Below are 26,595 nucleotides of genomic sequence, written 5' to 3' on the forward strand. Positions count from 1 at the left end.
TTGCTCGAGGGTACCCAGGGGGAGGGGGGCGGGCGGGCCCCCTGGGGAGGCCGCAGCCAGGGACTGGAAGGCATCTCTCCCGCATCACTACCTCCGGCGTCCCCGCCACTCGCTGGAGCGTGGGCAGCGGCGAGACAAAGGGCCGGGGGCGGGGAAGAGGAGGCCGGAAGTGCGGCCGGGGGTGGGGGGGCAGAGGCGGGAAATTTCCTCGCTGGCGGAGCCGGGAGATCGCGCCGACCTGGGTCCCCATCCAGGCGCCTCGAGTCCTCAGGCCGGCGACTGCCCCCTCTGAGCCCCAGTTCCCTCCTTGGTCAAGCCAGGCGAGGGCTTTCGAGGGGCTGGTCTAAGATCTGCGAGACGCCGCGCCCCGCCCTCAGCAAGCTCGCAGCAAAGGGGCAGCCTCTCCGGCCCTCAGTCTCCCTGTCTGTGAAGTGGGAACCCGCCCGAGGACGGCGCGGAACCCGGGAGCCCAGCGGCCGCAGTTAGGGTTGGCCAGCGAGGGGCGCCCCTCCCTCGCTCCCTCCCGCCGCGGTTTCCCCGCGGTCACCGCCCCCTCGCGGTTCCGAGTCGGCCGGGCGGCCAGTGCGCATGCCCGGGGCGGGGCGCGGGGCGGGAGCGCGGAGCCGGCGCTGGGGACGGCTGCGCCGAGTCTGCGGGTCCTCCCGCCAGCCCGGCCGGAGGCAGCCGAGGCCGCTCGGGCGGTGGCGGCGGCGGGAGCCGGAGCGCATCGCGCCCAGGAGCCGGAGCAGCGGCACTGCCTGGTAAGCGCCGCGCCCACACCCGCTGTCTTTCCGGGCGGGCGGCGGCAGCCCCTTGATCCGCTCGCTGCCGCCCCGGAGCCGCTGTCCAGGGTCCTCTAAGCCCCCCGGCGGCGGGGCTCAGACACCTCGCGCGGCATGAGCCCGGGTGTGTGCGCGCGGCTGGGGGCGGTGGGTGTCTGTTTCCAGGCTCCTCGCCGGGGCGGGGCGGGGCGGGGGTGGGTCCCGCAGCCCCGGGCCGAACATCCGAGGGGCCCGGCGGGCCAGGCTGCCCTGGCCGTGGGGTCGGCCCCGCACCCGGCCTTGCCGCCGCCCGCTGGCTTTGTTCGGCACGGCCGCGCGCGAGGGGGTGCTTCCCGCCACTGGGGGGAGGGCGTCCTCCCGCGTTGATTCATCTTCCCCGGAGCGAGCTCAACGCTCCACTGGCTCCACTCACACTAAGAGCACACTCGCCGTCACACACCCAGTGTGGCACACACTCCGGGGCGCGATCACACACCACCGCGTTCACGGCACGGGCGCCTCATTTCCTCGAGTGAGGCCACAGGTCTACCGCACACACACAATGGCTGTTGGTCATTCCATTAGACTCATACACACGGCCGCCTGTCACCCAGGGTACTGGGTGGGAGCCTTGCGTACACAACCAGGCACAGCTACACACTCAAACCAGCCATCGCGGATCACAGCATGGTCATCAACTCAACAATACTCCCTGATCACAACACACTCGGGGCCACCCTGCCCTGGCCTGCTCACCCCTGCTCATGGTGTCCCTTGCATACCCAGAGACCCTGGAGTAGACTGCCACCCTTGTGCACACACTCCCTCTTACACACACACTCTGTCTCTTAGCATGCTGCCCACTCTCACCCACACTGGCCCACGTTTGCACGTCCATGAACGTCCATTCTTGCCCTCCTATGTATGTATGTATGTATGTATGTATGTATGCATGGTCTGAGGGCCGTTTCTGGAAGCAGGTCTGACTAACACCTTTAGATTCCTTCTCCCCCTACACCCCCGAGCAGGAGACTTTGCTGCTCTGAGGGCACTACGAGAGAAGGGGACAAGGGGCAGCAGACTGAGATTCTCAGACACACTCAGATGCCTGACGAAGCCCCTCAAGCCTTTGTTGGTCTTGTCAGCACAGGAAGAGGTATTTGCAGGTGCTTGGCAGTTCTGGCCCTGTTTATGGGTGTAAGGATGGCTCCATGCTGGAAAGAAATCCTAGAGGGAAAGGAATGGCTGGCCAGGTCTCTGTGGCCTGAATGGGCAGTCACAGGGGCTGCTGCTCTCCCTGGGAGCAGGACACAGGCAACTAACTGTGCAACACCCAGCTAAGCTCTCCTAGGAGTGAGATACCCACAGGGTCCAAGTAGCCCCCACGAGGCACAAACACACAGGCCATTCTGCACATGTGGGGTGTACATACGCACAACAAGCTCTTCTTGAGCAGAACACAGGAGCCAGGTCCTGGCCCCAGAGTGGCCCAAGCTGGTACATACATCCACAAGCAGTCTGCTCGCTCCTTTGCATGCCAGGTGAGCCCACCCACATACCTAGCAGACATTCCTACCTTCTGCCTCAGTCGGGTCACACTCAACCTGTTTGTGCCCAAGTGTACTGGCTCATCTGCTCATAGGGTGTGTGTGTTCCCACAGGTGGGGGAATGTAGGCAGGGGCACAGGGAGCTCTTGCTTCTTCTACTGCATGCTCCTTGGCACTGTTGCTTGGGAGGAACCTTGGCCTGACCTCAAAAACCAGAAAGGGGGTTTTAAGAACCAAGTGTCGGGCCAGGTGCAGTGGCTCATACCTGTAATCCCAATACTTTGAGAAGCCCAGGCAGGAGGATTGCTTGAGGCCAGGAATTTGAGACAAGCTTGGGCAACATACCAAGACCCCCATCTCTACATAAATTTAAAGATTAGCTGGGTGTGATGGCGCATGCCTATAGCTACTTAGGAGGCTGATGAGGGAAGATTGCTTGAGCTGAGGAGTTGGAGGCTACAGTGAGGTATGATTGTGTCACTGCACTCCAGCCTGGGCAACAGAGTGAGACCCTGTCTTAAAAAAAAAAAGAAAGAAAGAGCCAAGTGTCAGTGTCCATGATGTTAGAAAGAACCCAGGTTTTGTGCTTGGGCACAATTGGCTTTGAACTACAGCCTTCCCTCCCGCCCCAGTTGTGTGCCCTTGGTCAAGTCTTCTCCCTCTGACTTCAGTGGCCTCATCTGTGAAATGGGATGATAATGCCCCCCTCATGAGATTGTTGTGGGATCCAGATGATAAAAAGAGACAGAGACCGGGTGCAGTGGCTCACGCCTGTAATCCCAACACTTTGAGAGGCCGAGGTGGGTGGATCACTTGAGGCCAGGAGTTCAAGACCAGCCTGAACAACATGGTGAAACCCTGTCTCTACAAAAAATACAAAAATTAGCTAGGTATCGTGGCGCATGCCTGGAATCCAAGCTACTCAGGAGGCTGAGGCAGGAGAATCACTTGAACCTGGAAGGTGGGGATTGCAGTGAGCCAAGATCATGCCACTGCACTCCGGCCTAGGCAACAAAGCAAGACTCGGTCTCAAAAAAAGAAAGACAGTAAGAATGCTGGGCCCCGGTAATGGAGCTGGGTTCTAGTGGGATAGCTGCAGGGACAGAATGTGGGGCCTCAGGCCTGGGCTGCCTCTCAGAGAAGCAGCTCGAGGATCCTCAGTCCTCCCCAAGATCCAAGAAGGGCCCAGCAGAACTGTGAGCAGTAGAGCCTCTGGGAATGGTCTTGGGGCAGTTCTGACACCCAGGGCTGGCCTATCTCTTCTAGATGTAACTACATCCCCTCTCCCATTTCACAGATTGGAAAACTGAGACCCACAGAGTAGAAACACTCACTCAGAGTCATAGAGGATGTCAATGACTAAGCTGGGGCTTGACCCCACATCTTTCTCCCTCCCTGACCAGGCTGTCTGTCCCTACCCTGGACTTTATCCCATCTCAGAGGCTGGAAAATACAAGTTGGGGACGGGAAGCCTGGGGACTTTCAAAAGGGGCATGTTATCAGCTGAGCCAAGCTTGCCTCTTAGAACCTGTTTCTTCCTCTGGAAAACAGGACTACAACACCTGCCTGGCAGGTGGGTGGGATTTGCACATAGTAAGGGCTTGATTTGTACAAGGTCACCTCTGCCTTTCGTGGCATTGCTGTCCAGGGTCCAAACTCAGGTGGCTACAGGCCAAGAGTGTAACATACATGAAGGGCCGGCTGTGAGAAAAACGACAGTGAGAATTCCATGATTGATGGCAGCAGACAGTCAGCCTCAGTGTCTAGGACACTATGGGGAAGAGGGGAGATTGTGGCTGATTGGAGAGTACACCCCCATCTAAGGAGGCTGTCCCTTTGGGGCTCCAGCTGAATGTTGCCAGGCAGGAAGCACGCTCAGATTGCCAAATTTTAGTTTTCCAAGAGAAGCTGGAAATCTTACTGTCGCATGAAATCTTCTGATGTTTAGAAGTTGATTAGTTAATTTCTTTTTAAAACTGATTTTAAAATGTGTTTAGCTCTGTGGGTCAAACAAGCCTGTCTGAGGGTCAGGTTTTGCTGGTTTGTGTCTCTGCTGCAGGCCCTTTCCTCCCCTGCCGCCTCCTGGGAGCACAGCTGGGCTCTGACAGGCTGAATAGATAAAAACAGGCCTTCCACAGACACAGCCCAGCCCTAAAGTGAGCAGAGTCAGGCACACCCCTCATTTTCTTTAATTCTCACTATAGCCCTGGGGGAGCAGGCGGTGGGTTCTTCAGGGTCCCCAAGGAGGAGAAGGGCGTTGCTTGAAGTCACAGAGCTGATAAGCAGTGGGCTGGCCTGACTTTCTGCCCGGGCTTCACCCAGGAAGAGGAGCTTATTGGCTGGGCTGGTGTGTGAGGACCCCAGGGCTGGGCTTCCAGGGCTGAAATGAGGGGTAGTGAGGGCCCAGAGCACCCTTCCTATATCCTTTGCTGACTCCTTCCAGCTCCAGCTGAACTCCCTGTACACCAGCCAGGCAGCTGTTGAATTCCTGTTTTCCAGAGAAGGAAACAGGCAGGCATGGTAGACAGATCCTGGCCCTCACTGGAACCTGGGCCCTTTCTCTCTCTCCCTGTCTCCCTTTGTTTTAAAAACAGTTTCTTGTTCTGTTACCCAGGCTGATCATAGCTCACTGCAGCCTCAAACTCCTGGACTCAAGAGATCCTCCTGCCTCAGCCTCTGGAGCAGGCAGGACTGTAAGTACATGCCACCACACCTGGCTAATTTCTTTTTTTTTTTTTTAATTTTAATTTAAAGTTTTTGTAGAGACAGGAGCTTGCTGTGTTGCCCATGCTGATCTGGAACTCCTGGCCTCAAGCGGTCATCCCACCTTGACTTCCCAAAGCACCGGGATTACAGCCGCAGTACTCAGCCCCAGGGCCCTTTCCCTTGACCGTTTTCCCGGTCACCCTGGCTTATAACGTCCTTTTCCATAGCCCAAGGGCCAGATGGATCAGAGGTTGCAAGCTGGTGACCTAGGGGTCAAAGTTGGCTCATGAAAGTGTTTTGGCCGGGCGTGGTGGACCATGCCTGTAATCGCAGCACTTTGGGAGGCCAAGGCAGCCAGTCACTTGAGGCCAGAAGTTCAAGACCACCCTGGCCAATACGGTGAAACTCTGTCTCTAATAAAAATTTTAAACATTAGCTGTAGCTAATGAGAGTAGCTGTAGCCCCAGCTACTCGGGTGGCTGAGGCATGAGAATTGCTTGAACCCGGGAGGCAGAGGTTGCAGTGAGCTGAGATTGTACCACTGCACTCCAGCCTGGGTGACAGAGTGAGACTCTGTCTCAAAAAAAAAAAAAAAAAAAAAAGTGTTTTGTTTAGCCTGTATGATATTTTTTAAATTAGCCAATATTTAAAATATAGATATCCAGCCTGGGCGCGGTAGCTTATGCCTGTAATCCCAGCACTTTGGCAGGCCAAGGTAGGCAAATCACCTGAGGCCAGGAGTTCGAGACCAGCCTGACCAACATGGAGAAACCCTGTCTCTACTAAAAATACAAAATTAGCTGGGCATGGTGGCACATGCCTGTAATCCCAGCTACTTGGGAGGCTGAGGCAGGAGAATCACTTGAACCTGGGAGGCAGAGGTTGCAATGACCCAAGATAGCACCATTGCACTCCAGCCTGGACAACAAGAGCAAAACTCTGTCTCAATAAATAAATAAACAAAATACAGATATCCAGATTTATGACTTAGCTAAAACAAAATTTAGGAAACCTGGAGGCACAGTGGCCACATTCACTTCCCCGCTTAAATACTTCCAAGGGGCGGGACACAGTGGCTCACTAGGTGCTAGGTATAATCCTATTGTAGACACGAGATCCTGCTATGTTGCCCATGCTGGTCTGGAACTCTTGGCCTCAAGAGATCAAGGTATAATCCTATTACTTTGAGAGGCTGGGGTGGGAGGATCACTTGAGCCTAGGAGTTTGGCTCTTAGACCAGCCTGGCCAACATGGCAAAACCTCATCTCTACAAAAGATACAAAAATTAACTCAGCATGGTGGCACACATCTGTAATCCCAGCTGCTTGGGAGGCTGAGGTGGAAGGATCATTTGAGCCCAGGAGGTCAAGGCTGCAATGAGCTGAGATTGCGCCACTGCACTCCAGCCTGGGCAACAGAGTGAGACATTGTCTCAAATAAAGAGAAAATACTTCCAGGGTTTCCAGTGCCCTTAGGCTAAACCCCCCTCCGCCACCATGCCTTGTGTGATTTGCTGCCTCCTCTTCCGCTGCCACCCCCTTTCCACCTCCACTCCAGCTCTTCATGGCTGGCTGAGATGGTAACCGCCTCAGAGGGGCCTTTCTTGACCACATGTCTAAACCAGCTGCCCACTCCTTTGTCTTCACAGCATCCACTATTTGAAATAATATGATTTATTTGCCACTTGTTTATTTCCCTCCTCCCAATCTTTCTGCATCTATAAGGCAGGGACCCCACATTTCTTATTCACTGCTGTATCCCCAGTCCTAAGAATAATGCCTAGAACATTGCCTGTGTGCTCAGTAAATGCTGAGTTAATGGAATGATTCCTAACTGGCCATAACTGGTAGGAATTGGGTGCAGTTGCCCCTTTAGAAGGGGCCAGTGCCCTCTAGTTTGCCACAGTCCACACCACTCCCTCTTGTCTCCCTCAGTCGGGGTATGTCAGGAGTCTTTCATCATCTCCCTTGCAGGAGAAAACAAATATTTGTCTGTGCCCATATCACTATCAAAAGGCCAAAGATGAAGATGGACTCAATTCATGCCACTCAAATCTGATGCCTGCCTGACCCCTGCAGGCTGGTGACCATCCAGTGATCCCAAGAATTCCAACCAGACCTCTCCCGTGCTTCTGGCCTGCTTCCTACTGCCTCCTGGATGTCACCCCCCATAAGTCCCATGGGCACTCCAGTGCCGCTTCTGAAACCCAGTGCCCCATCATCCTCTGCAAAACTGTTCCTCTTCCTGTGTTCCCCTCTTAGTGATGGTCCCCCTCCCCCACCTCATAAGCCACAGCCTGAGGGACCCAGTAGTGAACAGTATCGACTATGTCCCCATCCAGAGACCTGAGGTCTGGCCAGGGATCCAGAGGTGTAAATGGCTAGATGCAGAGTGACATGAGCCTTGTTAGAGGAAGAACGAGAGGCTACAGGAATCCCCAGGAAGCTGGTAGCCAAACAAGGCCTACTAGAGGAGGAGGCGTTTTAACGGAGACCTGAAGGTGTAATAAGAGACAGCCAGGCAAGAAGGGAGGGAGAGATTCCTCCAGAAGAGGGTGTGTAGAGGCTGAGGTGGTGGGGGGGAGAGAGAGTGTGTATGTGTGTGTGTACATGTTTTGGGGGTGGGAGTGGGTAATGAAAGATAAATCCCAGCACTTAAGTAGAAACATAGGGGCTTAGGAGCATATTAAAGAGCTGGACTTTACTCCAAAGGTAAGAGGGAGTCATTAAAGGTTTCTCTTTATTGTCCATTAGAAAAAAAAAGGACTACGTGCGCACATAACCACAATTTAAACATCACAAAGGGGCGCACAAAGAAAAGCTTCTCCCACCCTCAGATCCCCGCTCTTCCTTCTGAGAGGCAGTCACTGCTAAAAGTTTTATAGGATTCCATCCAGAAATTCTCTCTTATAAATAAACCCATCCATGTGTGTCCTTTTCCTTGGCTACACGCGTGGGATCCCAGTAGCCATGCTGTCCCCTGGCCTTTTTCAATTAATTTATCTTGGGTGCTTTCCCTCTTTACCCCACACCTTCTAGTAGCTGCCCGGTGTTCTGCGTGGTTGTCCCACAGTTCACAGAACCTGCCTCCCGGTCTTGTTCTCATCACTAGCCATGCCCTTGTGTACCCCAGGACCTTCTTCAGGACCCCAGGTCTATCTTTAGGACCATGCCTAGAGGTGGGCTTGGTGGCTCAAATGCTATGCGCGTTGTAAACTTTGATAGAAAGTGATAAATGTCCTTCCAAAAAGATTACAACTAATTTACATTTCCGGCAAGAATGAGGAGGGTTTTGAGCCAGGGAGGGCAAAGTTGGCTCTGCATCTTAGGTCATTCAGTTATTCATGGAACAAATCCGTATGAGGATCTTCCTTGCTTACTGCATGTGTGCCAGGTCTCAACTCTGGGATATATCAGTTAGCACAGCAAAGTCCCCACCTCCTGGAGCTGGCATTTTAATGAGAGCAACACACCACAAGCAATAAACGAATATATGCGATATATCAGATGGTGACAAGTACTATGGAGGAAAACTGATTAGAATAAGAGGGTGGAGAATGCCAGCCAGAGCTGGGGAGGAGACTGTTTTACATTGCATGGGTCAGGGAAAGCCTTGGGGAGCCGACCATGCAGATATTTGGAGAGAAATCTCTCCATGCAGAAGAAGCAGGCAGCGGCAAGGCATGGAGGCAGGTGTGTTCAAGGCTCAGCGAGGCACCCAGCGTGGCTGAAGCAGCGTGAGGGAGAGGGAGAGCAGCAGCAGAAAGTGCAGAGGAGGTGACGGGGCCTGAAGATGCAGGGGCTTCTGAGCCATTCTAAGGAGTTTACTGTTACTTTGCATGGGATGGGGAGACACTGCCTGGTTCCGAGCAGAGGGGGGACATGATTTGTCTCAGGTTTTACTAAGATCCCTCTGGCTGCTGTGTTGAGAATAAGCTATGGGACAAAGGAAAAGGCAGGGATAATCCAGGTGAGAGATGGTGGGGGGTTCAGATGGCAGTGGCCAGATGCTGGATATATTCTGATGGTAACTCCATTATGTTTTGCTGATAGACGTGGGGTGTGAAAGTCAAAGGTGATTAGGGATTTGGGCCTGAGCATTAAAGCGATGGTTTTGGAGCAGGTTTGAGGGGATCAGGAGCTCTATTCACTTTGGCTACTTAGTGTGTAACGGAACGGGGTTGCTTATAGGTCCCTCTTCTTAGATATCCCCCAAGCACTACAAACTCAGCTTGTCCAAAAACGGATCTCCCCCTTTCCTACATCTCCTGCTCAGCACCATCACCCAGCAGCCCTCACCCTAGCCAGTACCCTGCAGACCGCCCCTGCCGTTACCAATACAGCCTGTTGGTACCTGTCAGTTTTCCTTTGCATTTCTCAATTCTGCCTTTAACTACCATCTCCAGGACCTCTGCTGTGCTGTCTCTCATCGAGATTCCTGCAACTGCTCAGGGCCTGTTGCAGAGAAGGGACTAGGTGAATGAATGAAGGATTAAATGGATGAAAGATTAAATGAATGATTTACCAGCTTCCTCATAGGTCTTGGCCAACCTCTGTCCTCCTTCAGCCCAGCCTCCATACCATCCCAGAGGAATCTTTGAAAACACACACATCTGATTATGTCCCTTCCTTGACTATAAACCATTCACAGCTCTCCAGGGCCTACATAGACATAAACTGGTGGCCTACAGGCAAGTCTTGTTTGGCCCACATAATGTTCGGGTTTTTTTTTTTTTTAAACCTTGAATTAATTAGCATATTTTACATTAAAGTCTGGATTTCCCACTTCAGCAACTGGAAGAATTGGTACCACCAGGTTGCATTTCTCCAGGATAGCACTTGGCTGATGGAGTAGTGGTTCTCCCTTTATTATTTTTATTTATTTTTGTTTGTATTTGTTTATTTTTGAAATGGAGTCTTGCTCCATTGCCCAGGCTGGAGTGCAATGGCACGATCTTGGCTCACTGCAACCTCTGCCTCTCAGGTTCAAGCAATTCTCCTGCCTCGGCCTCCTGAGTAGCTGAGATTACAGGCGTGCACCACCACACCTGGCTAATTTTTTTGTATTTTTAGTAGAGACGGGGTTACACCATGTTGGCCAGGGGGGTCTTGAACTCCTGACCTCTAGTGATCCGTCAGCCTCGGCCTCCCAAAGTGCTGGGATTACAGGCGTGAGCCACCGCACCCGGCCATCCCTTTAGACAGAGCATGTGCTCTCTAATTTGTCATAGTCCCTACCACTCCCTTTTGTCTTATACCTAACCCACTTCCCTCACTTAAATTACCTACCTCACCCCTGGACATCAGAGTTTGCAGCCCCTGGCCTAGAGGACAAAAGCATAATTTCTGTATGGTGTGTTGCATGGGGTGGGGTTGAACAGGGAGGGGCGATAGTAGGCAAAGTTGAAAAGTTAGGCTGTGGATGGGGCACAGTGGCTCACGCCTGTAATCTCAGCCTTTGGGAGGCCGAGGTGGGCGAATCACCTGAGGTGGGGAAACCAGCCTGACCAACAAAATACAAAATTAGCTGGGCGTGGTGGCGCATGCCCGTAGTCTCAGCTACTTGGGATGCTGAGGCAGGAGAATCACTTGAACCCAGGAGGCGGAGGTTGCGGTTGCAGTGAGCTGAGATCGGGCCATTGCACTCCAGCCTGGGCAACAAGAGCGAAACTCTGTCTCAAAAAAAAAAAAGAAAAAGGAAAAGAAAGTTAGGCTGTGGCCAAGTTGTGAAGGGCTTTGAATGCCTTGTAAGACATCTTTATACAGAGGGCCACTGGGAGCAGTGAAGCAGGGGAGTGACATGCTTGGGTCTGTGTTTTTAGTCCAGGTCCTCTGGACAGGTGGGGACCAGATGGGACACAGCACTCAGTGAGGAGGGGGAGAAGGCAGAGGCTCCTCCCCCACTGAGCGTTGGAGAGTCTGAGTCAGCTCTCTCTCTGTTTCAGAACCAGACAGCAGCCTTGGGCGCAGGCGTGGTCACGAGGGCAGATGGACACTGCTGAAGACCCGGCCTGGCTCCAGCTGCTTCAGAAGGACTCCAGCCCACCAGGACCCCGACCCACAGCCTTCTTCTGCCCACAGGATGGGAGCCTGGGGGCTGGCAGCTCGGCCATGAGGGATTACTGCCCCTCCCAGCAAAAGGCAAGCCCTGCGCCCCCCAGGCACACTCCTGACCAAAGTCCAGGCATGGAGTCTAGACACAGAAGCCCCAGTGGGGCTGGGGAAGGGGCCTCCTACTCTGACGGCCCCAGAGGGAGCCTGGCCTGCCCCTCCCCAACCTGCTTCTCTCCCCAGGAGGCGCCCTCTAAGGAGACATTGGAGGCACAAGGAGCCTCCATCTCAGGGACACCAGAAACCACCACGTCTGGGAAGCCAGAGCCTGTGTCCTCCGTGAAAACTGAGCCCAAATCCTCAGATGACAGAAATCCTATGTTCTTAGAGAAGATGGATTCCAAGTCCTCAAAGCAGGCCGATTCCACTTCCATAGGAAAGGAGGATCCTGGGTCCTTGCGGAAGGCAGATCCCATGTTTACAGGAAAGGCAGAGCCTGAAATCTTGGGAAAGGGGGATCCTGTGGCTCCTGGAAGGATGGATCCCATGACTCTAAGAAAGGAAGATCTTGGATCCCTGGGAAAAGTAGATCCTTTGTGCTCCAGCAAGATGTATACAGTGTCACTGAGGAAGGAGGATCCTGGGTCTTTGAGAAAGGTGGATCCTGTGTCCTCAGACAAAGTGGACCCCGTGTCCCCAAGAAAGGAGGAGCCCAGGTATTCAGGAAAAGAGCATCCTGTGTCCTCAGAAAAGGTCGCTCCTACATCTGCAGAAAAGGTAGATCTTGTATTGTCGGGAAAGAGAGATCCTGGGCCCTTGGGAAAGGCAGATCCTGTGCCCTTGGAAAGCATGGATTCTGCGTCCACAGGAAAGACAGAGCCTGGGCTCCTGGGCAAGCTGATTCTAGGCTCATCAGGCAAGAATGGGCCTGTATCCTCTGGGACCAGGGCTCCAGGGTCCTTGGGAAGGCTGGATCCCACATGCTTGGGGATGGCAGATCCCGCATCTGTGGGAAATGTAGAAACTGTGCCCGCCACAAAAGAGGACTCCCGGTTCCTGGGAAAGATGGACCCTGCCTCCTCAGGAGAGGGGTGTCCTGTGTCTGGCCACACGGATACCACGGCTTCAGCAAAGACAGATCTCACGTCTTTGAAAAATGTGGATCCCATGTCTTCAGGCAAGGTGGATCCAGTTTCTCTGGGAAAGATGGACCCCATGTGCTCCGGAAAGCCAGAGCTCTTGTCTCCTGGACAGGCAGAGCGTGTGTCTGTGGGAAAGGCAGGAACTGTATCGGCAGGAACTGTATCCCCAGGAAAAGAGGACCCGGTGTCCTCCAGAAGGGAGGACCCCATATCTGCCAGAAGTAGAAAGACGTCATCTGAAAAAGTGAATCCTGAGTCTTCGGGAAAGACAAACCCTGTGTCTTCAGGTCCAGGAGATCCCAGGTCCTTGGGGGCAGCAGGTCCCCCATCTGCAGTAAAGGCTGAGCCAGTGACTGGGGGAAAAGGAGATCCCCTGTCCTCGGAGAAGGCAGGTCTGGCGGCCTCTGGAAAGGCGGCTCCCACAGCCTCAGGGAAGGCCGAGCCCCTGGTGGTGGGCAAGGAGGACCCTGTGAGCAGGGGAAAGGCAGATGCTGTCCCCTCTGGACAAGGGGACTCTGCGTCTATAGGTAAAGTGGTCTCAACTCCAGGAAAAACAGTCCCGGTGCCCTCGGGGAAGGTGGATCCCGTGTCCCTGGGAAAAGCAGAAGCTATCCCAGAGGGAAAGGTGGGTTCTCTGCCTCTAGAGAAGGGGAATCCTGTTAACACCGCAAAGACGGATCCCAGGGCCTCAGGGAAAGCACAGCCGCAGTCTGGTGGCAAAGCAGAAACAAAGCTCCCTGGGCAAGAGGGCGCCGCAGCACCAGGAGAAGCAGGGGCTGTGTGTTTGAAAAAGGAGATACCACAGGCCTCAGAGAAGGTGGATCCTGGATCCTGCAGAAAAGCAGAGCCCCTTGCCTCAGGGAAGGGAGAGCCTGTGTCCCTGGGGAAGGCCGACTCTGCACCTTCCACAAAAACGCAGTCCCCATCCTTGGGGAAGGTGGCCCCCCTGACTCTGGAGAAAACCAAGCCGTTCTCCCCCTCCAGGCAGTTAGACGGCAAAGCCCTCCGCTCAGCCCGGTCTCCTGAGGGTGCCAGGGGCAGTGAAGGCCGCGTGGAGCCGAAGCCCGAGCCCATGTCCAGCACCGAGGCCTCCAGTCTCAGCCAGAAAGACCCGGAAGCCGCTGGGGCCGAGAGAAGCCCCCGCCCAGAGGCCGCAGCGCCCCCGCCGGGGCCGCGGACTCGCGACAACTTCACTAAGGCGCCGTCGTGGGAGGCGAGCGCCCCGCCGCCGCCGCGCGAGGACGCGGGCACTCAGGCGGGCGCGCAGGCCTGCGTCTCAGTGGCCGTGAGCCCCATGTCTCCGCAGGACGGCGCTGGGGGCCCGGCCTTCAGCTTCCAGGCGGCGCCCAGACCGCCCTCGCGCCGAGATGCGGGCCTGCAGGTGTCGCTGGGCGCCGCCGAGACGCGCTCCGTGGCCACTGGGCCCATGACACCGCAAGCCGCCGCGCCGCCCGCCTTCCCCGAAGTGCGGGTGCGGCCCGGCTCAGCGCTGGCGGCCGCTGTAGCGCCCCCGGAGCCGGCTGAGCCCGTGCGAGACGTGAGCTGGGACGAGAAGGGCATGACGTGGGAGGTATACGGCGCCGCCATGGAGGTAGAGGTGCTGGGCATGGCCATCCAGAAGCATCTGGAGCGACAGATCGAGGAGCACGGCCGCCAAGGGGCGCCCGCGCCGCCGCCCGCCGCCCGTGCCGGCCCCGGCCGTTCCGACTCGGTGCGCACCGCGCCCCCAGATGGCGCCGCCAAGCGTCCGCCCGGCCTGTTCCGCGCGCTGCTGCAGAGTGTGCGCCGGCCGCGGTGCTGCTCGCGGGCGGGACCCACGGCCGAGTGATCTGCTCCCATTTTGTACGCCCGAGTTTCCGACCTTCTCAGGCTCCCTTCTTGATCACAGGCCCCTAGAAGGGGTCCCCTCTGCGTGCCACAGGCCTCCGAGGGGTTGTGCAGCCTCTAGGGCTGTTGCGTCCCCGTCTTTCCAGCCCCTCCCATCACAAACACAGAAGAACCCCTTCTACTAAGCTCCCTTGTGGCCACGAGCCCACGAACCCGGCCAGCCCTGACGCCCCACTGTCCCCTCACAGCCCTCAGCTCTACTCCCGGTCACACTGGGCGACCACGGGGACCTGCTCAGCACCCTCACCTCCCATCCCCTGAGAGCTGGGGCAGGCTCCTGAGATGTCTAGACTGGTGCGTTGTGGTCTCCGGTGGGGCCAGATCCCCAGAACAGGGAGAGACTGCATACAAGTCTGAGTGGCAGAAGCTTCAAGTGGGTAAGGATCGGTGTGTGAGACCCGCGAGTGGGCACCGCTCTGAATGTGAGGCCTCGGGCAGCACGTGAGGTAGAACGAGTGTGAGCGTCTCCACGCAGTGGCTGGCCCCGTGGCCGGGGCGTCTCTTGCATGCTGTTGGTGGTCCTTCCCCAGTTCCTATCTCCCACCCGCTTGGTTCCAGCCCCATCCCCTCTCCCACTGAGTCACAGGTTTGAGATTCCCAGAGAGGCCAAAGACAGCTACAGGAAGTACCCTGGGGGCTCAGCTGAGAGAGAGGCACAGAAAGGCCAGAGGGTCTCAGGAAGGTCTGGAGGTCACAGCTGGGCTCACAGAAGCTCTTGGGCCCTGGCATCCTGGGTGACAGCTGTTCTTGGGTATTGGGGACAGGACAGAGAGCTCATTCTATAACCACAGTTGTCTTTTAAAGGCCACCCTCTCCAGCCCCTTGTCCCCCCTGTGCTGTGAGCCCCACAAGTCCCTTGTGACCACTCAGTGTCCCGTCCCCACCCCTCCAGCCGCAGTTTTTGGCTACAAACTGTCACAGTATACATTGGTAATAAAATATTTCCCCAACCCCTGTCTGCCGTGATTGGCCAAAAGCAGGAGGCAGGGCAGCGTCATATATTTTCATCTCCAGGGAGACAGGTGCAGTTAGGGTGTGGCGGGGCCTCTTCGAGGGGGGCCAGAAGAGTGGGGGCCCCTGTCACAGGTCCGTGGTGTCCAGGCCAGCGTTGGTGTAGGACGGCCCCTCCAGCTGTCCACTCGCGCCTGCCTGCCGTCCTAACAGGACCACGCTCAGGGGCTCTGGATCTGGCTCTGGTGGTGTGTGCGGTGGCCTGTGCTCCTGCAGGGAGAGGGAGAGGTGTGAAGGGCAAGGCAAGGTGGGGCGAGTGCCCCAGGCCCTAGGGGAGTGGACGGGCTTCAAGCTCAGGACCAATGGTTCTTTGGCAGGGGTCCCACCCTGCCCCTCCTGGGGCCTCTGGTCCAGGCTGTGTCCCAGAGTCCCAGAGGTGGCCCTGGCTAATGGTGATGCAGATTAGGGGAGGGGGAGGGTGTGGCCTGGGGGATCCACTCTGGCCTTTGCCCTACCCACCAACACTGCGGCACTCTGCTGTTCAGCCCAGTTCCAAATAATGCCAGGCCCTGTGTCCTGTGCCGAGGAGCCAGCCCAGCACAGTTCCTGCCCCCGTACCCCACGGCAGGCACCGTGTGGGTTGAGGTCCATCCATTACCTCAACCACCCACTGAAACCCTCTGAGGGAGGGAACATGTCCTCTCTTCACAGATATGGAAACTGAGGCCGAGAGAGGTCTACTGGTGAAGAGGGGGCAGACCACTGGTCTTGCTGGTTCAAAAGCGTGTCCATGATGTGACACTGCCCTGGTTGAATTTGACGTCTCTTTTTGCTGCCCTCAGAGGGATGCTGCCCATAGGCTGGTCCCACCTGCAGTTCATCATGGCACACACTCGTGTCTCCCGCCCTTCCTCTTCCACCTCGCCATGCGACATGCTGTGTGCGTGCACACACACACACGCTCCTATGGAACAGCCAGGCCCCCAAGCTCAGCTGCTCTGCTACAGAGACACCCACAGGGCCAGAGCCCCAGCCACCACCACCCTCCCCAGGGCACTCCAAGGGCTCTTTCCAGACTGGGGCTGTTCTGGTCCCTAGTAAACAGTGGAACATCTGAGGGGCCCCAGAGGGGCTAAGCATCCTGCCTGTGTTCCTCAGAGCCCTCAGGACAGACCCCGAGTGGAGAGCTGCAGGTTCAGTGCCACCCACGATAACATGACCTGGTGCCAGAGACCAAAGGCCTGGGTTCTGGTCTGCTCCTGCCCTGCACGCTGTCCCACTTTGAGCAAGTCAGCACCCCTCTCTGGATGTGAATTTCCTTGCTGGCTACTTGGGGAGGTTAGAGTGATAATCTCTCCAGCCAGTCACACCTACCACACAGACGTGTGGAGCTTAGACAAGTCAGGGCACCAAGAGATTCCTGGGAAAAGGACCCACCAGCGCCACCCCAGTCACGGGAGAGTAGCAGGCAGACAGCTCCCAAGAAGGCCCCATGCCTCGTGGGCCTGCCCAGAGACCCGCAAGACTCACTGCTGCAGGAGAGAGGGCAGAGCCTTGGGCAGCTTCTCAGAAATATAGCAACCCCCTGCCCTCCCAGGACAAAATCTGAGCAATTTTCTGGCTTTGAAGACTTTCCGTGACTTGTCCCCACACCCTCTCCAGCCCCACCTCAGGGGGTCCTTAACTCCACTCCCTCGGGTGTGGAGCAACATCAGCCTCTGCCACAGGCCATGCACTCCAGCAGACAAGACTGTTCCTTTGCCTCAGTTCCCCAGACATGTTCATTGGAGTTTTGGCCACTAACCATCTCCTAGCATCTACCCAGAGGCCTCCAGCGCTGCCTGGCTGCCTGCATTACCACACACACAACCATACCTGGAGCCTGTCTGGAGGCTTCTGTGCCAGATTCCCTGCACCGTGTTATACCTGGGCCCCTGTGCAACATTGTACCATTTTGAAGACCAAGAGAGGCTTTGGTCGACCAAATCCTTCCATGGAAGGAGCCCTCAGGGAAAACAAATTCTGAACCATGAAGTCAGGCTGGGAGCCCCTAGTGGGCAGGGACCCGGCCAAGCCCAGAACCCAGACTGGGGGAAAATGTGGGTGGATCCCCTGCAACACCACACAGAACCTCAGACTATCACAGCTCCAATGGGCCTTAAGCGTCTCCTCCAGAGGTGGCTTTCAAAGTGGGAAGAAGAGAGGGCAGTTCCTTCTGTTTCCAGAGAACCACACCTCCATGTGCAGGACCCACCCCACACTCAGCCCGCTGACCCGCTCCAGTGGTGTCCACCGTGCCTGCACCTTAGCACCCCCTGAGCGGCTTCTACAACAGGTCCATGCCCAGGCTCCACGTGGGCCATCAGAATCAGAACTCTTGGTCTTTAAAATGCTAGAATGTTGCACCCATGGACCTGGGTGTGACCTGGGCATCAGTATTTTTCAAGAGCTCCTCAGGTGCTTTTACGCAGCAGGCCAGTCTATGAACACATGATCTCATCCAACCAACTCACCTGTTTAACAGATGGTGGTACTGTTGTTTATTTGAAACCATCTTCTCTCCTTTCCTAGACTATGCTCGTTCACCTCTGGATCTCCTTTCCCACCCCCAGCTGGCTTTCCTATAATGGCCATAAAGGGCTGGAAGCAGATTGGTGAGCACTTGTTTGTGCCAAGTGGTTCTTATGCCTGCCCTTATTTAATCCTCACAATGGCCCTGTGCAGTTGATGTTCCCATCCCCATTTACAGGTGAAAAAACTGAGAAGCAGAGGCAAGAAGTCTCTCAGGGTCACACAGTGAATCAGTGGAGGAGCAGGAATTGGACCCCATTCCAAAGCCACAGGGCTTCCTGGGGCCTGGTGCAGAGAAGCAGAACTGCCCGTGTCAGTAGCGGGTCCCTTGAGCTCTGCCCTGAACCCTCCACAGAAGAACCCAAATTGGAATCTCCAGGCACCAATTCATCCCCCATCTTGCCTTGATTTCCTGACTGTTCTTGTCCACATCCACAGAGTTGTCATCCAGGGAGTTGACGCTGTAAGAGAGGTGATGGAGCTCAGGTGTTGGCAGGCCCAGTCCTCCCTTACTGTGCCCAAGAACCACCACCTCCATCACCACCATCACCATCACCACGACTACAGCCATCATCACCATCACCACCACCACTGTCATCACAACTACCATCATCACTACCATCACCACCATCACCATCACCTCAACACCAACACCACCACCACTATCGTCATCATCACCACCACCACCACCACCATCACTACCACCACCACCACCACCATCACCATCACTACCACCACCACCACCATCACCATCACCACCACCACCATCACCATCACCACCACCACCATCACCATCACTACCACCACCACCACCATCACTACCACCACCACTATCACCACCATCACCACCACCACCACCATCACCACCACCAACAACAACACCACCACTACCACCACCATCATCACCACCACCACCACCATCACCACCACCATCACCATCACTACCACCACCACCACCATCACCATCACTACCACCACCACCACCACCATCACCACCACCAACAACAACACCACCACTACCACCACCATCATCACCACCACCACCACCATCACCACCACCACCACCATCACCACCACCATCACCATCACTACCACCACCACCACCACCATCACCATCACCACCACCATCACCACCACCAACACCACCACCATCATCACCATCACCACCACCACCATCACCATCACCATCACCATCACCACCACCCACCACCATCACCATCACCACCACCACCACCACCATCACCATCACCACCACCATCACCACCATCACCACCACCACCCACCACCATCACCATCACCACCATCACCACCACCATCACCACCACCATCACCACCATCACCACCACCACCATCACCATCATCACCATCACCATCAACACCATCACCACCATCATCACCACCACCACCATCATCACCATCACCATCACCATCACCACCACCACCATCACCACCACCACCCACCACCATCACCGTCACCACCACCACCACCATCACCACCACCATCAATCACCTCAACACCAACACCATCATCACCACCATTATCACTGTCATCATCACCACCATCACTATTGCTACCATCACCATCACCACCACCACCACCACCATCATCACCACCACAACCACCATCACCACCATCACCATCACCATCACCACCATCACCATCACCATCACCACCATCACCATCACCATTGTCATCACCATCATCACCACCAACACCATCACTGCCACCAACAACACCACCATCCTCATCACCATCACCACCATCATCACCATCACCGTCACTACCTGTACCACCACCACCACCTAGCCTGGCTGTGAGGGGCACTGCTCACCTGACAGAGTCCAAGTCACTGGAGGGAGAGAGGTACTCCAAGCCCAGGTCTTTGTTGGGGAGGTTCAGCATGGGGTTGGCTCTGGAGAGAAAGCCTGGTCAAGTTACCTGGCCCTCAGCCACCCCACCAGGCCTCTTACCTACCCTTTGAGCCCTGCTCACCGCTCAGTGTTGTACATGTTAGTCCCTGGGATGGTGGGGGCTGAGGGCATCACCCCCGCTGCCGTCTTCCTGGCCTCCTTGGCAGCCTTCATAGCTCGAAGCTTCCGGTTGTAGCTGTGGGGAACCGGAAGAGGGGTCACACTGTTGCAGCACACCTATTGTGTCCCCAATGGAGGCCCTGAGCATGTGGCTTCACAAGATCCTGGGAGGTGAGTGTTCGCTCTGTTTTACAGAGGGTAGAAGTAACAGCCAGAGAAGGCAAGTGATTTGCTGAAGGTCAAATAGCCAGTGACAAGGCTTGAAGTCAAACCCAGATACGGCTGCTGAATCTATACATGTTGGAAAAAGCAGCAGCATCTATTAAATGCATAGTGTGTGCCAGACGTCTCGCTGGGTGTGAGATGCATGTTACTTCCTTGAGTGCACTGAGTAATCAAGTGTCATACCCATTCGCAGATGAGGAAACTGAGGCTCATGGAGGGGAGGTGACTCACCCAAGATCTCGCACTGGGTCCCTGGGGAGTGAATGCATGTATACCTGTGCCTAAGCCCCCAGCTCCTTCTACCCCCACCCCCCGATGTCTTGGGTGGTGGGAGAGGGTGAAGGTTGGAGACACGGGGGCAATGGGAGCCGCACCTCTTCCGCACACACACGAAGGCCATGGTCACAATCGCAAGGACCAGCAGCAAAGCCACTCCCAATCCTATGATGACGCTGATGAGCTGTTTCGACAGGTCTGACTCCTGGCTCTCCTGGGAGCCCTGGAGAAAGATGAGTGTGAGGGAAGCACACTCGTCTTCAGCAGCCCCACCTGCTGCCCCGCCCTGCCCACACTCACCAGCACCACCAGCCCCAGCTGCAGCAGCTGCGTCAGCGAGTCCTGATCATTCCGGATCATCCTGGCCACAGAACTCCACTTAGGCCCTAGGGACCTTGGCACACCCCAGGCTTCCTGCTCACCCTCACACCTGCCCCAAGGGCAGCCCCACTCACACGCTCAGCTCATCAAGGGTCAGGGCCGACCCATTGGGGAAGACAAAGTAGGCATCGAGGTAGGAGTGAGGTCGGGCCCTGGAGGGGGACAGAGTTGAAGAGTCAGGAGCCTGGATCACCCAGCAGGCCCCTCCTGCTACCGCTTCTCCCCCTCACCCCCACCCCCAGCCCTCTGGGCACTCACCGAGCTGCAGAATCTATGTCCTGAATGTCCACAATGTATACTGTAGTCCTGGTTGCCTGGGTAAGAGCCCTGCAAAGGAGGCAGATGTCACAGAGGCCTGGGGTCTTAGCCTGGGCCTGTGGCCAGGGCCGTGCCGTGGAATTAAGAATTGTGTGAGTGAGAAAGGGCACCTCCTCTGGACAGCTCTGTTGGCTGAGTAGGTAGCATCTCTGTGAAAATTACAAAAGGAAATCCCTTCCTCTGGGGCTGGGTTAATAGCTTAGCAAGCAGAGTGCCCTTGTGCAATGCACAGCCTTCACAACTGTACATGGCAGCCTTGTTCCAAGGCCTCCCTCTGCCCTTGGCTGGGTATGGGCTTCTGGAGACATGCCAGAACGTGGTGCAGGTTGAAGTACAGGGTTAAAGACAGGGACAAGGTTAAATGTGGGTCAGGAACAGGATTGAGAGACATCCCATCCAGGTTTTGTCGGGGACCAGGCTCCTACACCCTGTTCTTCCTACCCCTCCCTCCGGGACTCCCCAGACCTACGCATTAATCGCCTGTTTGTTGGCGCCCACCTCCTCCTTTGGTGTGGAGAACTGCAGCCGTGAGCGGTAACTCTGGTCCACGGTGAAGAGCTGGGAAGGGGGTGTGCAGGAGATGAGGCACCAGGGACCCTGGGGGCTGGCAGAGGGCATTGGGGGCTGGAGGTGGGACTGGCACTCACATTCAGGGTGGTGGTGGCTTCCAGGGAAGGACCCACGGAAGGTCTGTCCCTGGCCTGGACTGTCACTTGGTAGGTGCCTTGGAGAGTGGAGTCAAGGCTGGTCACCGGCCTGTGGAGGGCGGGAGGTGCAGGTCAGTCTTGGAACCCAAGCTGAATCCTCAGGAGCCTTGTAACCTCCAGGATGGGGGACTTGCTGCCTGAAAGCTCCTATCGGGCCCCTCCCTACAACCTCCCTCCCAGGGCCGCCCGCAGTTACTGAATGCTCGCAGTGAACACATCGGCCTCGGAGGAGGTGAAGATGGAGAAGACATTCTGGAAAGAAATGGTGGCCCCGTCCTTAGAAATGAAGTCTACTCGGAGGATGGAGAACAGGATGACGCCATTGTTCCCTGAATCATCGTCTCTGGCCTGGGAGCAAGAGTGGACAATATCTGGGGGCCCGGCCAGGCCAGGCCAGGCCAGGCATCCCTCCACCCCAGCAGGGATCAGAGGCAAGGGTGGCCTGGGAGGCTGGCCCTCAACATCTCTATCCGCCATCCCCACGCTGCCCCGAATAAGCAAATGGTTTCAAAAAACAGTGTGCCTGCTCTGCAAATCCAGATTTGGACAAGTCCCTGCCCCTGTTCCCCAACTCTAAACAGATCACTGCCCTCAGTCCCTCACATGTGGAAATCTTGCCCTGCTCCCCCTACACCCCTCCACTGCCATACTCTCTCTCTCACACACACACACACAGTCTGTCTCACACACACTCTCTCACCCTCTCACACACACACTCACACACACTCACACACACTGTCCCACTCACACACACTCACACACTCTCACCCTAACACTCACACACACACATGCACACACACACTCATACACACCATCACACAGCCTCACACACACTTATTCTCTCACACTCTCAATACACTCACACACCCTCTCACACTCACACACTTATCGTGACACACACACTCACATACACTCACACCCTCACTCTCTCATGCACTCACCACACACTCAATTCATACACGCTCACACACAAATACACTCAATTCACACACATTCACACACTTGCACAGTCACACACATACACACCCACAATCACATACTTATACATACCCACACACTGTCACACACATTCACATACACTCACTCACCCTTATACACACCCTCACGCACACACATTCACACTTAGACACATACACACTGGTGCACACACACTGGCACGCACACACACAGCGATGCTCAGATTTCCTAAGCACCTCCCCTGGGATCCCTCGTTTCTATGGAGGGGGGGATAACCAATTCCCCTAGTGGACCATGAAGCTGGTTGGGGAGGGGACACAAGCATTTTTATTCATTCTAGTGCCTTTTAGAGAAAAATTTAACCAGCACACAGAGCTTCGAGTTCACCAACATTACTGTTAAGGATAGGCCAACACCAGTGCTGAAGTCTTAAAAAGGAGTCTATTTAAAGAAAATTGCCGTGGCTAAACTCATGACATTAGAACCAAATTGGCAGAAGATTGGGAAGCTGTCTTAAAGCTTGAAAGTCACACAGTCACTGTCTCTAGCATGAACGTCAACCTAGAAAGGGAGAATTACTATCCCCATTTTACAAGAGGAAGCTGAGGCTCCGAGAGACCCTGTCCTTACACTCGGCTCTAAGTGGGGAAGGCCAGCCCTGTCCATCTCTTGTACCCATGTCCTTTCCACAGCATAGGGAATGGCACCCACATGCCACCTTCTGGGAACTGCTAGCTTCTTGTTGAACAGGGAAACGGAGTCCTAGAGAGGGTAGGCAGCTCTCCAGGTCAGTTAGAAGCCCAGCCAGGCCCAGCCCTCGGTGGTGTGGGAGGCCTCATCCCCACACGGCATGGCCACCACCCCTAATAAACTTGCCCACATCCAACACCACAAACAGCTGAAAGCCTTTTTATGACTTGGCTCCAATGATTTTTTTTTTTTTTTGAGACAGAGTTTCACTCTTGTCGCCCAGGCTGGAGTGCAATGGCGCGATCTCGACTCACCACAACCTCCGCCTCTCGGGTTCAAGTGACTCTCCTGCCTCAGCCTCCCAAGTAGCTGGGATTACAGGCATGCACCACCACACCCAGCTCATTTTGTATTTTTTAGTAGAGACGGGGTTTCTCCATGTTGGTCAGGCTGGTCGCAAACTCCCGACCTGGGGTGATCCACCTGCCTTGGCCTCCCAAAGTGCTGGGATTACAGGCGTGAGCCACCGAGCCCAGCTGGCTCTGAGAATTATTTAATGACAAGGCACTGGCTTAATTTACAATTAGCTATGAGTTCTCTGTATTACTCAAGAATTCTGGTATAGTAAGAAATATCTAGACTGCAAGTGGTATTTACGGTCATGACATTTTTATGAATGCTACATTTATCACAGTGAAGTTTGATTACATTGATTAGACAGGTGTTGGTTTCCTTTCTGGGGTTTTCTTTTTCATGTGTTGGAGCACATGTATTTTCTTTCTACCATGAAAGGCCTGAAGGCCTCAGCCCTGTGTCCCCTGGGGCTCATGTGACCAACAAAGGCTGGAGCCAAGAACTTACCCGGACAGAAGCCACCTCCCGGTTGGGCAGCACGAGTTCAGGGATGATCACTGCAGGTGTGAACGGGAACGGGGTCAGCGGGGTCGGGACACTGCCCACCTGGACCAAGGCTGGCCACGAGCGCAGCTCAGGGCTCATCCCCCTAAACCTGCCCTCAACCTCTCTACCAAAAGAGACCCCCATTACAGCCACCACTGGGCCAGTAGTTAGCAAGTCATCCACCTCCCATTGTCACAGGAGAGGTCACAGGCCCACAGGACCACGGGGAAATGGAGGCCCAGAGAGGGAAGGCCTGGTCCAGGGCCAGACATTAGGTCGGGCAGAGCTGGAATGAAAACTCCAGTGTCGGCTGGGCGTGGTGGCTCACGCCTATAATCCCAGCACTTTGGGAGGCCAAGGCGGGCAGATCACTTGAGGCCAGGAGTTCGAGACCAGCCTGGCCAACATGATGAAACCCCGTCTCTACTAAAAATACAAAAATTAGCCAGGCGTGGTGGCACATGCCCGTAGCCCCAGCTACTTGGGAGGCTGAGGCATGAGAATTGCTTGAACCTGGGAGGCAGAGCTTGCAGTGAGCCGAGATCGTACCATTGCACTCCAGCCTGGGTGACAGAGCAAGACTCCGTCTCAAAAAAAAAAAAGAAGAAAAAAGAAAAAAAGCCTCCAAGTCCTCTCCTATTGCAGCCCTAGGAAGAGGCAGGATTAGAAGGCTTCCCCCCTTTCTAAAGGCCCCCCATGGGGTCCAAGGAGGGTCTGTCAGGGTTGCTTAAAGGTGGCCTCATAGAGCAGGGGTATGGTGTGTGAACGGGGTTGCTGCTTACCAAAAGTCTTATCCTCAGGCAGAAAATAGGGTGCATTGTCATTCACGTCCTCAATGGTAATGAGGAGGCTTCCTAGGAGACAAGGTCAGCTGGCTTTGGCTCTGGGCAAGAGCTTGACCCAAAGAGCCTGGGCCTCAACCCCGTGCCGCGCAGCCTCAACCCCGTGCCCCGCAGCCTCAACCCCGTGCCCCGCAGCCTCAACCCCGTGCCCCGCAGCCTCAACCCCGTGCCCCGCAGCCTCAACCCCGTGCCGCGCAGCCTCAACCCCGTGCCCCGCAGCCTCAACCCCGTGCCCCGCAGCCTCAACCCCGTGCCCCACAGCCTCAATCCCATGCCCCGCAGCCTCTGTCCCATGTGTTCCCCCATGCTCAGTCCCCTTCCCTGCTCCTGACCCAGAATGCCTGATCAGTCTTCTCTGGCCTGTGTGGGTGGGAATATCATCCCAGACCTCAGAGCAGATAAGCAGCTTGTCAAAGTCACACAGCAATAGTGGTGGGCCAGGATTGGGCCCAGCCTAGGTAGGTCTCACCTATGACATTATACTGACACATTCTAACTATATAAGCTGGCTGTTTAAATGCCCACTTTCTGCCTCAGTTTCCTCATCTATAAAATTGGATAGGGACCACCTGCCCCATGGGTTGTGTGGAAATGCAAAAATTCTTACAAGGTGCCTGGTGTAGTGCTTGGCTGTCGTAAGGACTCAATATATGCTAGTTGTTAATGGGATTATTATTGCTATTTGGTGTCAGAAGTGGGATACAAGCACACATCTGGCTCTGCAGTGTTATCTTTCTTTCACAGCATCTTGTAAAATCATAGCATTAATTTGATGCTACTGCATGCCAGGCACTGCAATAAATGCCACACATCCATGTTCTCATTGAATCTTCACAGCTCACCCTACTGCCCAACTCCACTGGACAGATGGGGAAACTGAAGCTTGGAGAGGGTTTGGGACTTTCCCAGTATTTGCAGCTGGAAAGGGCTGGAGCCAAGATCTGAGCCCAGACCTTGTGAGTTCCAGCCCAGGGCTCCTTCCCGCAGCCCCTAAGCTGTGGCCTGCCAAGCTCTGCAAGGACAGGCCCCCTTACCATTGTTGCTGTAGGCCTGGAAGCCGGGGTCCGTGGCTAGGTCACAGGCCCGCACAACCAGCGTGACCAGGTCACAGGCCTCGTAGTCAATGGCTTTGCTCTGGTTGATGTACACAGAGCCGTTGGCCGCCACTGAGAACCAGCCCCAGCACAGGCTGCCCACATCGACCCCAGCCTTGGTGCAGAGAATGTTCACAAGCTGTATCTCCAGCTGGGAGCTGGTGTCCACATCCGAAGCAACCACCACAGCCACCTGGCCGTGCTGCGAGCCATTCTCAGCCACACGGATGCCCCGGAGTGAGGCTACATCCAGGGTGGGGGGATTGTCGTTCACATCTTTCACATCCACGCGGACATCTACTATGGTCTCACCCCCCTGGGGGTCTGGGTTCTCGGCACTCACTGTCAAGTTGAAGACGGGCTGTGTCTCGTAGTCCAGGCTCACGTCCGGGGGCAGCCGGAGGTAGCCCTCAGCCCACCCAGCCCCCAGCACCAAGCCTCGGATCATGAAGAAGTTGGCACCACTCCCTGACAGGCTGAAGCTGATGCGGTTGTTGGCTTCCGTCTGGTCCGCGTCCCAGGCCTTCACCACGCCCACTAGCACTCCTGTGGACAAGG

General features: G+C 55.6%; 2 protein-coding genes across 5 annotated transcripts in view; one reads left to right on the top strand and one right to left on the bottom strand.

Annotated features, from left to right (window-relative positions):
• The first annotated feature begins 609 nt into the window (after positions 1-609).
• Positions 610-15,044, top strand: GPRIN1 (G protein regulated inducer of neurite outgrowth 1). Its single transcript, XM_054487170.2, has 2 exons — positions 610-761; positions 10,960-15,044. Exon 2 carries the CDS (start codon positions 11,003-11,005, stop codon positions 14,033-14,035), a length of 3,033 nt encoding a protein of 1,010 aa, XP_054343145.1. The 5' UTR covers positions 610-761; positions 10,960-11,002; the 3' UTR covers positions 14,036-15,044.
• Positions 15,017-26,595, bottom strand: part of CDHR2 (cadherin related family member 2) — a 54,393-nt gene continuing 42,814 nt past the window's right edge. For 2 of the 4 annotated variants that reach the window (XM_054487168.2, XM_054487169.2), the window contains exons 19-32: positions 25,978-26,583; positions 24,884-24,955; positions 24,063-24,112; positions 21,751-21,902; positions 21,495-21,603; positions 21,317-21,405; positions 20,788-20,856; positions 20,604-20,681; positions 20,449-20,509; positions 20,247-20,371; positions 19,610-19,723; positions 19,449-19,529; positions 18,020-18,077; positions 15,017-15,315 (exon numbers count right to left, since the gene is read on the bottom strand). In XM_054487168.2, coding sequence (XP_054343143.1) covers positions 15,175-15,315; positions 18,020-18,077; positions 19,449-19,529; positions 19,610-19,723; positions 20,247-20,371; positions 20,449-20,509; positions 20,604-20,681; positions 20,788-20,856; positions 21,317-21,405; positions 21,495-21,603; positions 21,751-21,902; positions 24,063-24,112; positions 24,884-24,955; positions 25,978-26,583 — 1,805 coding nt within the window. In that variant the 3' untranslated portion in view covers positions 15,017-15,174. Of the gene's footprint in view, positions 15,316-18,019; positions 18,078-19,448; positions 19,530-19,609; positions 19,724-20,246; positions 20,372-20,448; positions 20,510-20,603; positions 20,682-20,787; positions 20,857-21,316; positions 21,406-21,494; positions 21,604-21,750; positions 21,903-24,062; positions 24,113-24,883; positions 24,956-25,977; positions 26,584-26,595 lie in introns of those variants that run through there. The other 2 variants (XM_054487167.1, XR_010126464.1) reach the window with 2 other exon arrangements.

The sequence above is a fragment of the Pongo pygmaeus genome, chromosome 4 (assembly GCF_028885625.2).
Source record: "Pongo pygmaeus isolate AG05252 chromosome 4, NHGRI_mPonPyg2-v2.0_pri, whole genome shotgun sequence".
NCBI lineage: Eukaryota > Metazoa > Chordata > Mammalia > Primates > Hominidae > Pongo > Pongo pygmaeus.